General features: G+C 52.6%; 1 protein-coding gene across 1 annotated transcript in view; it reads left to right on the forward strand.

Moving 5' to 3' along the window:
- The window catches only part of mphosph10 (M-phase phosphoprotein 10 (U3 small nucleolar ribonucleoprotein)), a 35,003-nt gene that overhangs the window by 8,775 nt on the left and 11,875 nt on the right, over window positions 1-14,353 (forward strand). Inside the window, exons 5-8 of the mRNA XM_038784358.1 lie at window positions 692-833; window positions 2,264-2,331; window positions 5,668-5,805; window positions 8,939-9,049. Of these exons, the coding sequence (XP_038640286.1) occupies window positions 692-833; window positions 2,264-2,331; window positions 5,668-5,805; window positions 8,939-9,049 (459 nt within the window). The remainder of the gene's footprint in view (window positions 1-691; window positions 834-2,263; window positions 2,332-5,667; window positions 5,806-8,938; window positions 9,050-14,353) is intronic.

Here is a 14,353-nt window from a genome sequence, read left to right on the forward strand (position 1 = left end):
CCCCAAAGGAGTTACTGGGGAAATGACCAAAGGTTTTGTCAAAGAGATGTGTTTAAGGGAAGGACTGCAGATGAAGATATTTAGAGAGGATTTCAGAGTCTATATGGCTGGCGGTATGGCTACCAATAGAGGCACGATGAGGAGGAGGGAGACATGAAAGGTTGCAGTTTGAGCAAAGAGATTTTTGTGGTGGAGGCTGGAACAGGTTACAGAGATATGAAGGGTAACAACGATTTAATATGAGGATGAGAATATTAACTTTGTGGGGAAGCGAGAGGTGATGTGCGAAATCGTAATACAAAGAAAGCCTTGAAAAGACCCCGTGTTCTTATCTCTTCCCCCGCTGCTGCCTGACTGGCTAGGGCATTTCCAGTGTTTTCAGTTTTCATTTCAAATCTCCGGCAGCTGCAGTGTTTTGCTCTGGGAAAGTGAGGGCTGTTGTTGTTACAAGAGGTTCAAACTGAAGGGATTGGACAGAGTAGATGGAAACAGTCTGTTCTTTGATTAAGGGATATAAATGTAAAATGATTTAGACAGGAGCAACATTTTTACTCCAGGTTGAGAGGTTGTGGAGTTAGTTTAGGAATGGGTTGGATCAGTGGTTGAGGGAACATGTGCTGCTGGTGTCCAGCCTGTCATTTCTGTGCAATGTAATTCCATAGGTAATGGCACCGTGTTTTGTTTCCTGTAGCTAAACGCACAAATCCAGCAGCTGGAGAAATCCGCCTTGGAGCAGAAGCCTTGGCAGCTCCTGGGAGAGGTCACAGCTCAGAAACGTCCAGAGAATAGCCTGCTGGAGGAGGACCTCCTGTTTGACCATGCAGTCAGGAAGGGTAGGTCTTCCCTTCGCACACTCCCCTCAATACTGGGGCAGAGGGGTGGGTGGAGAGAGGTCGGCAAAGACCACTTGTTATGTTTACGGTATGTCAGAATGTATGAGACAGTGGTTGAGATTCTGTGAAAATGGGGCTATGTCCCGGCAGGAAAACCGGTGCCAATGACTCCGGAGTCAACGGCCCCCCAAGGTGAGGAATTATCTCCTTTCTAGGGGGGATAGGTTGCCGCCGGAGTCGTCTCCACTCTACCAGCCGGCGTGGAAAGGCCGGCGCAAGTTCGCGCATGCGCGGAATGGCCAACGTGATCTCGCGTATGCACGGAATGGCCGGCGCAGGTTTGCGTATGCGCGGAATGGCCAACGTGATCTCGCGTATGCGCGGAATGGCCAGCGTATTTCCATCCATGAGCAGACCAGGCGGCGTATTTCCGCGCATGCGTGGGGGTTCTCTTTTCTGCGCCGGCCCCCGGGCTCTATAGCAGAGCTCTCCAAGGGCCCGGCGCGGAGGAAAGAAGTCATCCAAGGAAACAACCTGCCCGGAAGATCGGCAGGCCACCGTGGGCACCCCCTCCACCCAGGACTGCCCCCACATACGCATCTGGCAGGTCCTGCCATGAGTAATTCACGTTGGTGGGACCGGCCAAAACTGGACGGCCACTTGACCCATCAGGGCCTGGAGAATCCCTGGGGGGGGGGGGGGGGGCCACTGTCAACGGCCGCTGACCGGTGTGGTTGAATCCCGGCGCTGCACGAAAAACGCTGCCGGAGAATAGGGCAGCTGGTGGCGGGAATGGATTTGCGCCTCCCCCAGGGATTCTGTGACCCGGCGGGGGGGGTCAGAGAATCCTGGCCAGTGCGATTACTGGCAGCACGGTAGCACAGTGGTTAGCACTGTCACTTCACAGCTCCAGGGTCCCAGGTTCGAATCCCAGCTTGGGTGACTGTCTGTGCGGAGTCTGCACGTTCTCCCTGTGTGTGCGTTGGTTTCCTCCGGGTCCTCCGGTTTCCTCCCACAATCCAAAGACATGCAGGTTAGGTGGACTGCCCTTAGTGTCCAAAAAAAGTTAGGTGCGGTTACGGGGATAGGGTGGAGTTGTGGACATAAGTAGGGTGCTCTTTCCAAGGGCTGGTGCAGACTCGATAGGCCGAATGGCAGCATCCTGCACTGTAAATTCTATGATTCTATGATACTGGCAAAGCATTAAGCTGTGTTGCAGAATGGCAAAATACCATGCATGTTCGTAATCTGATAGAAAAGTGAAAATGCTGGAAATTCTCAGCACATCAGCAGCATCTGTGGAGAGAGAAAGAGACTTTCCATAGTTCAGAGTTCACAATTCAAATTGAAGATCACTGACCTGAAACATTAAGCTGTGTTATAGTTTATTTTGTAATGAGTTTGTCCAAATGTCTGATCTCTCTCCTCAGCTCCTGTCATCACCGAGGAGACAACACTGCAACTGGAGGATATTATTTTGCAGAGGATTAAAGACCAGGTGAGTGGGAAGGTTGTTGTCAGTAACTCCTGGAGCAGATCATCTGTTGGGTTGGAGAGTTTCCTGAGTAGCAAAAAGCAAGAAGCTGTGAAATAAGTTGCTCCGGAAAATCTAACAGCTTGTGCCGCGTAGCCTGGTATGTCTAGCAACTGAACATTCTAACTGTGCATTGGTGCTGAATTACATGGGCAGCTTGTGCTTGCCAAGTATTCACATGTTTCACCCTCTGCTGTTGCTACAGAGACAATGTGGCTCCATTTAAACCAAATGTAAAACAGCAGGAAAACAGATTCTTAACATAAAGTGGAAAACAAAATGAAAGCTGCAGTTCATAGATGGAAAATGAAGATATTGTAAAGAATGAAATATAGTAGAGTTTGATTCCTCCATCTATGCAAATGTATAATGAACTGTATGCTTGAAATATTGCCTTCCCTAAAATTATAACTTTCTTGCCTTTCTCTGTGGAGGCAGTAGTGCAGTGGGATTGTCACTGGACTAGTAATCCAAATAATCCAGGATAATTCTCTGGGAACATGGGTTCAAATCCCACCAGAGCAGATGTTGGAATTTGAATTCAAAAACATTTGGGATTAAAAGTCCAATGACGACCATGAAACCATTGTCGATTGTTGTAAAAACCCATCTGGCTCACTAATGTCCTTTAGGGAAGGAAATCTGCCGTCCTTACCCGGTCTGGCCTACCTGTGACTCCAGATCCACAGATTGGAGGGTAGCGAATGTAACCCCGCTTTTCAAAAAGGAGGTAGGGAGAAAACAGGGATCAGGGTATCGAACCTGATGATCAGCCATGATCATAATGAATGGTGGAGCAGGCTTGAAGGACCAAATGGCCTCCTGCTTCTATTTTCTATGTTTCTATGCAATGTGCCCTCAGGATGGACAATAAATGCTGGCTCCACCAGCAATGCCCACATCCCATGAACAAATAAAGAAAAGAAAACCCTGGAATCTGGGAGATATATTTATGTAATTAAATTGTGAATATATCACTCTATTATGTAAGAGTGGAGAAATCAGCTGGCTGGCGTTTCATTGAGTGTTCAAAATAATACAGGATAAACGAGGCCAAATGATTTCCATTGGTCAGTGGATCAAAGGTGAGGCTGTGATCTTGAGGTAGGCACGAGTACACTGTGCCAGTGTGGAGGACGGTATTGGAAAGGGAATGCTTTGCCACCTGCGACTGATGTTAGAATCAATAATTGAATATTGTAATTGCTAGATTACAGATGAGGCAAGATGGAGCTGGGGAAACTCTGTTCTTGAGAGAAACTTAACTTTGATTCTGGCGACAATCACTCAGTGTCCTCTTTTGGGATAAAATCTCTATCCGCTAATCAGAAATAGCACAAAATCCTAGAACAGGGATTGTGGGTCAGTCGTAGCTAAGGATGAAAAAGGGGGTGCAGTCAACAGTTGGGCCAGTTTGGGTTGGAGCTGGAACGGAGATCCCAAGTGCCCCTTGCTTCACTTTGGAGTGGATGTGCGTGTGTAGCATTTTGTGTTTCAGCTGGGATTAATGAGGTGAATGTTCAGTGTTGAAATGTTTACTCTGCTTTAAACATGGGTAGCACAGTGGTTAGCACTGCTGCTTCACAGCTCCAGGGTCCCCGGTTCGAATCTGGGTCCGGCTTGGGTCACTGTCTGGAGTCTGCACGTTCTCCCGTGTCTTTTTTTTTTACAAATGTTTTTTTAAATTGGGTTTTTGAACAAAGTATATTTACCATTATGTACACAGAATAAGATATATATTGGATTTGTTTATTGTCACGTGTACCGAGGTACAGTGAAAAGTATTTTTCTGCGAGCAGCTCAACAGATCATTCAGTACATGGGAAGAAAAGGGAATAAAAGAAAATACATAATAGGGCAACAGAAGGTACACCATGTAATTCATAACACCGGCATCGCGTGAAGTGTACAGGGTGTAGTGTTAATGAGGTCAATCCATAAGAGGGTCATTTAGGAGTCTGGTACCAGCAGGGAAGAAATATATGAGAAGGGCACACACTAACCTACCTAAAAAAGAAATAAAATAAAGTAACTGGTAAGGTATTATGCACCAGCTCAACAGCAGCAACTCTGTACAATTGGCAAAAGTATTTACAACACTTAAGTAGGCGACTGTTTGTGGGGGGGGGGGTTTGGGGAGTGGAGACTGGGGAGGGCAGATATACATTTGTGTGCCGGAGAAACAATTACAGAGGACAATACTCGAATGGGTCTGGTGTTGGTGTTGTCACTTGCTTCTCCCGGACGGATCTCGCTGCTGTCGTCGTCTCGCGATCACCTCCGCTTCAGCCGTTCCTCCCGTCTTTCGCCTGGATTCTCCTTGTTCTCTGTTCCTGTAGATGCCAAGTTTGTTATCGTATCCCGTGCCCTCCTTCTGGCTGTCATTTCCCTGCACACTCACACACACACACACACACACACACACCACACACCCCCCCCTCCTGTGGTTCGTCTTTCTTTCCTCTTAGGCTTAGCTGGCTACATTCCCCTGATTCTTGGCTACCCGGCTATTCTTCTGCTTGTTCGTTGGCCACAAACAGGTCCGGGAACAATTGGGTGAATGGCTCCCACGTTCTGTGGAAGCCGTCGTCCGACCCTCGGATGGTGATTTTAATTTTCTCCATTTGGAGAGATTCCGAGAGGTCGGACAGCCAGTCTGCAGCTCTGGGCGGTGCTGCTGACCGTCAGCCAAACAGGATTCTACGGCGGGCGATCAGGGAGGCAAAGGTAAGGGCGTCCGCCCTCCTCCCCAGGAATAGATCTGGCTACCCTGAAGACCGCCACTTTCGGGCATGGCTCCACCCTCATCCCCACTACTTTGACCATTGGCTCGAAGAAGGCTGTCCAGGCCCAGGCAAGTCTGGGCAAGAGCAGAACATGTGGGCGTGATTCGCCGGGCCTCCTTGGCACCGTTCACATCTATCCTCCACCTCCGGGAGTTCTCCATGTGTCTGCGTGGGTTTCCTCCGGGTGCTCCGGTTTCCTCCCACAAGTCCCGAAAGACATGCTGTTAGGTGAATTGGGCATTCTGAATTCTCCCTCTGTGTACCCGAACAGGCGCTAGAATGTGTCGATTAAGGGATTTTCACAGTAACTTCATTGCAGTGTTAGTGTAAGCCTACTTGTGACACTAATAGAGATTATTATTATTATTAAACAGTGGATTTTTCACAGTGACCATATTGGATTCAGTTGGGTCTGGTTCTCTGCACTATTTCTGTTTTATAAGCTCTGACGATTTAATTAAGGATGGCTGTTATCAGTTGTTAATAGATAAGCATCATGTGATCTGTGTTACAGGCCTGGGACGATGTTGTACGTAAAGAAAAGCCAAAAGAAGAGATCTTTGAATACAAGAAGAGACTCACATTGGACCATGAGAAAAGCAAGCTGAGTCTGGCAGAGGTCTATGAGCAGCAATATTTAAAGCAAACTGAGGTAAGCTAACGTCATTCTCACGAGGCACAAACAGCTTTGAGTTGAGATATGGTTTGAACAAGGGATTGATTTGAATTCAACCCCGAGACAAAACACAGGAGTTCAGACCAGCATGTGATGCCAAACACACTTGGGTCAAAATCCTTGGACTCCCTCCACACGGGCTGCATCGGTTCAAGCAGGCAGCTCACCACCACCTTCCCAAGGCAAATCGGGGACGGGCAATAAATGATGGCCTAGCCAGCGTTGGCGCAATATCCCTCGAGTAAACAAAAAAAATGTTGAATGATTTGGCAAAACTCACTGGTTTCTCACACAGAAAATTACCAATTGGATTAGTCAATAAACGGGAACTGTATCCCAGTGAGAGTCAGCACCTTCAGGAACTGTGTCCCAGTGAGAGTCAGCACCTTCAGAAACTGTGTCCCAGTAAGAGTCAGCACCTTCATGAACTGTCCCCCAGTGAGAGTCAGCACCTTCAGGAACTGTGTCCCAGTGAGAGTCAGCACCTTCATGAACTGTCCCCCAGTGAGAGTCAGCACCTTCAGGAACTGTGTCCCAGTGAGAGTCAGCACCTTCAGGAACTGTGTCCCAGTGAGAGTCAGCACCTTCAGAAACTGTGTCCCAGTAAGAGTCAGCACCTTCATGAACTGTCCCCCAGTGAGAGTCAGCACCTTCATGAACTGTCCCCCAGTGAGAGTCAACACCTTCAGGATCTGTGTCCCAGTGAGAGTCAGCACCTTCAGTTGTCCCCCAGTGAGAGTCAGCACCTTCAGGAACTGTCCCCCAGTGATAGTCAGCACCTTCAGGAACTGTCTCCCAGTGAGAGTCAGCACCTTCAGGAACTATGTCCCAGTGAGAGTCAGCAACTTCAGGAACTGTCTCCCAGTGAGAGTCAGCACCTTCAGGAACTGTCCCCCAGTGAGAGTCAGCACCTTCAGGAACTGTCTCCCAGTGAGAGTCAACACGTTCAGGAACTGTGTCCCAGTGAGAGTCAGCACGTTCAGGAACTGTCTCCCAGTGAGAGTCAGCACCTTCAGGAACTGTCTCCCAGTGAGAGTCAGCACCTTCAGGAACTGTGTCCCAGTGAGAGTCAGCACCTTCAGGAACTGTGTCTCAGTGAGAGTCAGCACCTTCAGGAACTGTGTCTCAGTGAGAGTCAGCACCTTCAGGAACTGTGTCTCAGTGACAGTCAGCACCTTCAGCAACTGTCCCCCAGTGAGAGTCAGCACCTTCAGGAACTGTGTCTCAGTGACAGTCAGCACCTTCAGGAACTGTGTCCCAGTGAGAGTCAGCACCTTCAGGAACTGTCCCCCAGTGAGAGTCAGCACCTTCAGGAACTGTGTCCCAGTGAGAGTCAGCACCTTCAGGAACTGTGTCCCAGTGAGAGTCAGCACCTTCAGGAACTGTATCCCAGTGAGAGTCAGCACCTTCAGGAACTGTGTCTCAGTGAGAGTCAGCACCTTCAGGAACTGTGTCTCAGTGAGAGTCAGCACCTTCAGGAACTGTGTCCCAGTGAGAGTCAGCACCTTCAGGAACTGTGTCCCAGTGAGAGTCAGCACCTTCAGGAACTGTCCCCCAGTGAGAGTCAGCACCTTCAGGAACTGTATCCCAGTGAGAGTCAGCACCTTCAAGAACTGTGTCCCAGTGAGAGTCAGCATCTTCAGGAACTGTGTCCCAGTGAGAGTCAGCACCTTCAGGAACTGTGTCCCAGTGAGAGTCAGCACCTTCAGGAACTGTGTCCCAGTGAGAGTCAGCACCTTCAGGAACTGTATCCCAGTGAGAGTCAGCACCTTCAGGAACTGTGTCTCAGTGAGAGTCAGCACCTTCAGGAACTGTGTCTCAGTGAGAGTCAGCACCTTCAGGAACTGTTTCCCAGTGAGAGTCAGCACCTTCAGGAACTGTGTCCCAGTGAGAGTCAGCACCTTCAGGAACTGTCTCCCAGTGAGAGTCAGCGCCTTCAGAAACTGTCCCCCAGTGAGAGTCAGCACCTTCAGGAATTGTGTCCCAGTGAGAGTCAGCACCTTCAGGAACTGTGTCCCAGTGAGAGTCAGCACCTTCAGGAACTGTGTCCCAGTGAGAGTCAGCACCTTCAGGAACTGTGTCCCAGTGAGAGTCAGCACCTTCAGAACTGTCTCCCAGTGAGAGTCAGCACCTTCAGGAACTGTGTCCCAGTGAGAGTCAGCACCTTCAGGAACTGTGTCCCAGTGAGAGTCAGCGCCTTCAGGAACTGTGTCCCAGTGAGAGTCAGCGCCTTCAGGAACTGTGTCCCAGTGAGAGTCAGCATCTTCGAGGGAAACATGGTGGTGCAGTGGTTAACACTGCTGCCTCATGGCCCGAGGACTCAGGTTCAATCCCGGTCCAGGGGCACTGACTGTGTGTGTGTGGGTCTCACTCCACAACCCAAAGATATGCAGGGTAGGTGGATTGGCCACACTAAATTGCTCCTTAATTGGAAAAAAAAAATTAGGTACTCTAAATTTGTTTAAAAAAGGAGAGTCAGCACCTTCGGGAACTGTCTCCCTGTGAGAGAGAAGCACCAACCGGAATGGAGATCATAGAGTCCCTACAGTACAGCAGGGTGCCATACGGCCCATCGAGTCTGCATCGACCCTCTGAAAGAGCACCCAACCCAGGCCCACTCCCCCACCCTACCCGTAACACAGTATCCCCACCCAAGCTTTTGGACACTAAGGGGCAATTTAGCGTGGCGAAACCACTTAACCTGCACATCTTTGGACTGTGGGAGGAAACCGGGGCACTCGGAGGAAACCCACGCAGACACGGGGAGAATGTACAAACTCCACACAGACAGACATCCCAGTGTTGGAATTGAACCCAGGTCCCTGGCGCTGTGGAGCAACCGTACTAACCACTGTGCCAGCGTGGTTTGATAATTGGCAAAACATAAAGCATTTGTATTGTGTCAATCATAAAGTCTGGAGAGGAATATTTATAGTTGCTTGTTTAATAGTAATGTGATATTGGGTCGGATTAGGGTGTAATTAACAAATTGTAATTGCTGTGTGTCAGGTGCGAGATTCACAGCCCATGGCCATGTGAGTGTGAGATCACACAGCTGGCGGCTGGCTGCCTGCGTGTTAGATTTTTAATCAAACTCTTATCGTTGCAGCAAAAGTCTGAAGTGGAAGAAAGCGTGCAGCATGCAGAGATCCAGAAGTTTATGGATTCCCTTTTCCTCAAGTTGGACGCACTCTCAAACTTTCAGTTCACACCCAAACCGGTGAGTGAAGAAATTGATGTAATGAACATAGACATAGATGAACATAGAACATACAGTGCAGAAGGAGGCCATTCGGCCCATCAGGTCTGCACCGACCCACTTACGCCCTCACCTCCACCCTATCCCTGTAACCCAATAACCCCTCCTAACCTTTTTGGTCACTAAGGGTAATTTATCACGGTCAATCCACCTAACCTGCAAGTCTTTGGACTGTGGGAGGAAACCGGAGCACCCGGAGGAAACCCACACAGACACGGGGAGAACCTGCAGTCTCCGCACAGGCAGTGACCAGCGGGGAATCGAACCTGGGATCCTGGCGCTGTGAAGCCACCGTGCTAACCATGGAGACCAACTGGAGGCAAGCATGGACTGCCCGAGTCCAATGCTGCAAGATTCACGGCTGTCTACGCACAGGCTACACTGACACCGCTGGTGGGGTGACAACGCCTGTTGTGTTTAACTTTGACATTGAGGGTGACTGGAACAAGCTGCAGCGATTCACATCAGCAAGATCTCACCCACTGTTTCTGAATTGTGCTGATTTGGCTGATTCCAGCTGGGCAAAGCAGGAGGGGAACCACAATGTGCCTCAGGACCCTGGTAAATGGCAAAGGAATTCCATGTGACTGCCCTGTGAACCCTGCTGGGAAATGTGGTAGATATCTCCCAATCTAGGCTCACAGAGGAAGAATGACCACAAGCCATTCGCCCTTCGAGTCTGCTCCGCCATTCATTCTGATCATGGCTGATCATCAAGTTCAATATCCTGATCCTCCCCCCCCCCCCCCCCCCCCCCCCCCCCCCCCCCCCCATGTCCCTTGAGCCCCAAGAACCATATCCAAATCCTCCTTGAAATTACACAACATTTTGGCCTCAACTACTTCCTGTGGGAGTGAATTCCACAGATTCCCCGCTCTCTGGGTGAAGAAATTTCTCCTCACCTCAGTCCTTAAAGGTTTACCCCTTATCCTCAAACAATGACCCCTAGTTCTGGACTCCCCCACCATCGGGAATACCTGTGGATAACAAGAGTGAAGTCTTCGAGACTGTCCGAAAGAAGCTGTAAAATCAGAAACATTCCCTTCATGTTGGAGCAGAATTTAAAGTTTCAGATTCTGGCACCAAAACATAAAGTCTAAATTTTAAGTGCTCAGGATTTCCTTTGATGTTTTGATCTTGTTCTTTGTGTTGTTGGCTGCACTTGCTGTTTGGATGCAGTGTGTGTTACCATCGTGCTTGCCCTAGGGGCACGTTTACTCCTGCAGCACCCTGACTCTCTGATCACTGTGTGAAATTCAGGTTCTGTCTGCTGCCATATCCAGAGGACTCGTCACTGCGAGCGCCTGGTCACTCCGAGCGCCTGGTCACTCCGAGCGCCTGGTCACTGTGAGCGCCTGGTCACTGTGAGAGCCTGGTCACTGTGAGCGCCTGGTCACTGTGAGAGCCTGGTCACTGTGAGAGCCTGGTCACTGTGAGAGCCTGGTCACTGTGAGAGCCTGGTCACTGTGAGAGCCTGGTCACTGTGAGAGCCCGGTCACTGTGAGAGCCCGGTCACTGTGAGAGCCCGGTCACTGTGAGAGCCCGGTCACTGTGAGAGCCCGGTCACTGTGAGAGCCTGGTCACTGTGAGAGCCTGGTCACTGTGAGAGCCTGGTCACTGTGAGCGCCTGGTCACTGTGAGCGCCTGGTCACTGTGAGAGCCTGGTCACTGTGAGAGCCTGGTCACTGTGAGAGCCTGGTCACTGTGAGAGCCCGGTCAGTGTGAGAGCCCGGTCACTGTGAGCTCCTGGTCACTGTGAGAGCCTGGTCGCTGTGAGAGCCTGGTCACTGTGAGAGCCTGGTCGCTGTGAGAGCCTGGTCGCTGTGAGAGCCTGGTCACTGTGAGAGCCTGGTCACTGTGAGAGCCTGGTCACTGTGAGCTCCTGGTCACTGTGAGAGCCTGGTCGCTGTGAGAGCCCGGTCACTGTGAGCTCCTGGTCACTGTGAGAGCCTGGTCACTGTGAGAGCCTGGTCACTGTGAGAGCCTGGTCACTGTGAGAGCCTGGTCACTGTGAGCTCCTGGTCACTGTGAGAGCCCGGTCACTGTGAGAGCCTGGTCACTGTGAGAGCCTGGTCGCTGTGAGAGCCCGGTCACTGTGAGCTCCCGGTCACTGTGAGAGCCTGGTCACTGTGAGCTCCTGGTCACTGTGAGCGCCCGGTCACTGTGAGCTCCCGGTCACTGTGAGAGCCTGGTCACTGTGAGAGCCTGGTCACTGTGAGCGCCTGGTCGCTGTGAGCGCCTGGTCACTGTGAGCTCCTGGTCACTGTGAGAGCCTGGTCACTGTGAGAGCCCGGTCACTGTGAGCTCCTGGTCACTGTGAGCGCCTGGTCACTGTGAGAGCCTGGTCACTGTGAGCGCCTGGTCACTGTGAGCTCCTGGTCACTGTGAGAGCCCGGTCACTGTGAGAGCCTGGTCACTCCGACCGCCTGGTCACTGTGAGAGCCTGGTCACTGTGAGAGCCCGGTCACTGTGAGAGCCTGGTCACTGTGAGAGCCTGGTCACTGTGAGAGCCTGGTCACTGTGAGCTCCTGGTCACTGTGAGAGCCTGGTCACTGTGAGAGCCTGGTCACTGTGAGAGCCTGGTCGCTGTGAGAGCCTGGTCACTGTGAGAGCCTGGTCACTGCGAGAGCCTGGTCACTCCGAGCGCCCGGTCACTGTGAGAGCCCGGTCACTGTGAGAGCCCGGTCACTGTGAGAGCCCGGTCACTGTGAGAGCCTGGTCACTGTGAGAGCCTGGTCACTGTGAGAGCCTGGTCACTGTGAGACCCGGTCACTGTGAGAGCCTGGTCACTGTGAGAGCCTGGTCACTGTGAGCTCCTGGTCACTGTGAGCGCCCGGTCACTGTGAGCTCCTGGTCACTGTGAGAGCCTGGTCACTGTGAGAGCCTGGTCACTGTGAGCTCCTGGTCACTGTGAGAGCCTGGTCACTGTGAGAGCCTGGTCACTGTGAGCTCCTGGTCACTGTGAGCTCCTGGTCACTGTGAGCTCCTGGTCACTGTGAGCTCCTGGTCACTGTGAGAGCCCGGTCACTGTGAGCTCCTGGTCACTGTGAGAGCCCGGTCACTGTGAGAGCCCGGTCACTGTGAGAGCCTGGTCACTGTGAGAGCCCGGTCACTGTGAGCTCCTGGTCACTGTGAGAGCCTGGTCACTGTGAGAGCCCGGTCACTGTGAGCTCCTGGTCACTGTGAGAGCCTGGTCACTGTGAGAGCCTGGTCACTGTGAGAGCCTGGTCACTGTGAGCTCCTGGTCACTGTGAGAGCCCGGTCACTGTGAGAGCCTGGTCACTGTGAGAGCCTGGTCACTGTGAGAGCCTGGTCACTGTGAGAGCCCGGTCACTGTGAGCTCCTGGTCACTGTGAGAGCCTGGTCACTGTGAGAGCCTGGTCACTGTGAGAGCCTGGTCACTGTGAGAGCCTGGTCACTGTGAGAGCCTGGTCACTGTGAGCTCCCGGTCACTGTGAGAGCCTGGTCACTGTGAGAGCCTGGTCACTGTGAGAGCCTGGTCACTGTGAGAGCCTGGTCACTGTGAGAGCCTGGTCACTGTGAGAGCCTGGTCACTGTGAGAGCCTGGTCACTGTGAGCTCCTGGTCACTGTGAGAGCCCGGTCACTGTGAGAGCCCGGTCACTGTGAGAGCCTGGTCACTGTGAGAGCCCGGTCACTGTGAGAGCCCGGTCACTGTGAGCTCCTGGTCACTGTGAGAGCCCGGTCACTGTGAGAGCCTGGTCACTGTGAGAGCCTGGTCACTGTGAGAGCCTGGTCACTGTGAGAGCCTGGTCACTGTGAGAGCCCGGTCACTGTGAGCTCCTGGTCACTGTGAGAGCCCGGTCACTGTGAGAGCCTGGTCACTGTGAGAGCCTGGTCACTGTGAGCCTGGTCACTGTGAGAGCCTGGTCACTGTGAGAGCCTGGTCACTGTGAGAGCCTGGTCACTGTGAGAGCCTGGTCACTGTGAGAGCCCGGTCACTGTGAGAGCCCGGTCACTGTGAGAGCCCGGTCACTGTGAGAGCCCGGTCACTGTGAGAGCCTGGTCACTGTGAGCGCCTGGTCACTGTGAGCTCCTGGTCACTGTGAGAGCCTGGTCACTGTGAGAGCCCGGTCACTGTGGGAGCCTGGTCACTGTGAGAGCCTGGTCACTGTGAGAGCCTGGTCACTGTGAGAGCCCGGTCACTGTGAGAGCCTGGTCACTGTGAGAGCCCGGTCACTCCGAGCGCCTGGTCACTGTGAGAGCCTGGTCACTGTGAGAGCCTGGTCACTGTGAGAGCCCGGTCACTGTGAGAGCCCGGTCACTCCGAGCGCCTGGTCACTGTGAGAGCCTGGTCACTGTGAGAGCCTGGTCACTGTGAGAGCCTGGTCGCTGTGAGAGCCTGGTCACTGTGAGAGCCTGGTCACTGTGAGAGCCTGGTCACTGTGAGCTCCTGGTCACTGTGAGCTCCTGGTCACTGTGAGCTCCTGGTCACTGTGAGCTCCTGGTCACTGTGAGCTCCTGGTCACTGTGAGCTCCTGGTCACTGTGAGAGCCTGGTCACTGTGAGAGCCTGGTCACTGTGAGCTCCTGGTCACTGTGAGAGCCTGGTCACTGTGAGAGCCTGGTCACTGTGAGAGCCCGGTCACTGTGAGAGCCCGGTCACTGTGAGAGCCCGGTCACTGTGAGAGCCTGGTCACTGTGAGAGCCCGGTCACTGTGAGAGCCTGGTCACTGTGAGAGCCTGGTCACTGTGAGAGCCCGGTCACTGTGAGAGCCTGGTCACTGTGAGAGCCTGGTCACTGTGAGCTCCTGGTCACTGTGAGAGCCTGGTCACTGTGAGCTCCTGGTCACTGTGAGAGCCTGGTCACTGTGAGAGCCTGGTCACTGTGAGAGCCTGGTCACTGTGAGAGCCCGGTCACTGTGAGAGCCTGGTCACTGTGAGAGCCCGGTCACTGTGAGCTCCTGGTCACTGTGAGAGCCTGGTCACTGTGAGAGCCTGGTCACTGTGAGAGCCCGGTCACTGTGAGCTCCTGGTCACTGTGAGAGCCTGGTCACTGTGAGAGCCTGGTCACTGTGAGCCTGGTCACTGTGAGAGCCTGGTCACTGTGAGAGCCTGGTCACTGTGAGAGCCTGGTCACTGTGAGAGCCTGGTCACTGTGAGCGCCTGGTCACTGTGAGCTCCTGGTCACTGTGAGAGCCTGGTCACTGTGAGAGCCTGGTCACTGTGAGAGCCCGGTCACTGTGAGAGCCTGGTCACTGTGAGAGCCTGGTCACTGTGAGCGCCTGGTCACTGTGAGAGCCTGGT

This window comes from Scyliorhinus canicula, chromosome 24 (assembly GCF_902713615.1).
Source record: "Scyliorhinus canicula chromosome 24, sScyCan1.1, whole genome shotgun sequence".
NCBI classification, from domain to species: Eukaryota; Metazoa; Chordata; class Chondrichthyes; order Carcharhiniformes; family Scyliorhinidae; genus Scyliorhinus; species Scyliorhinus canicula.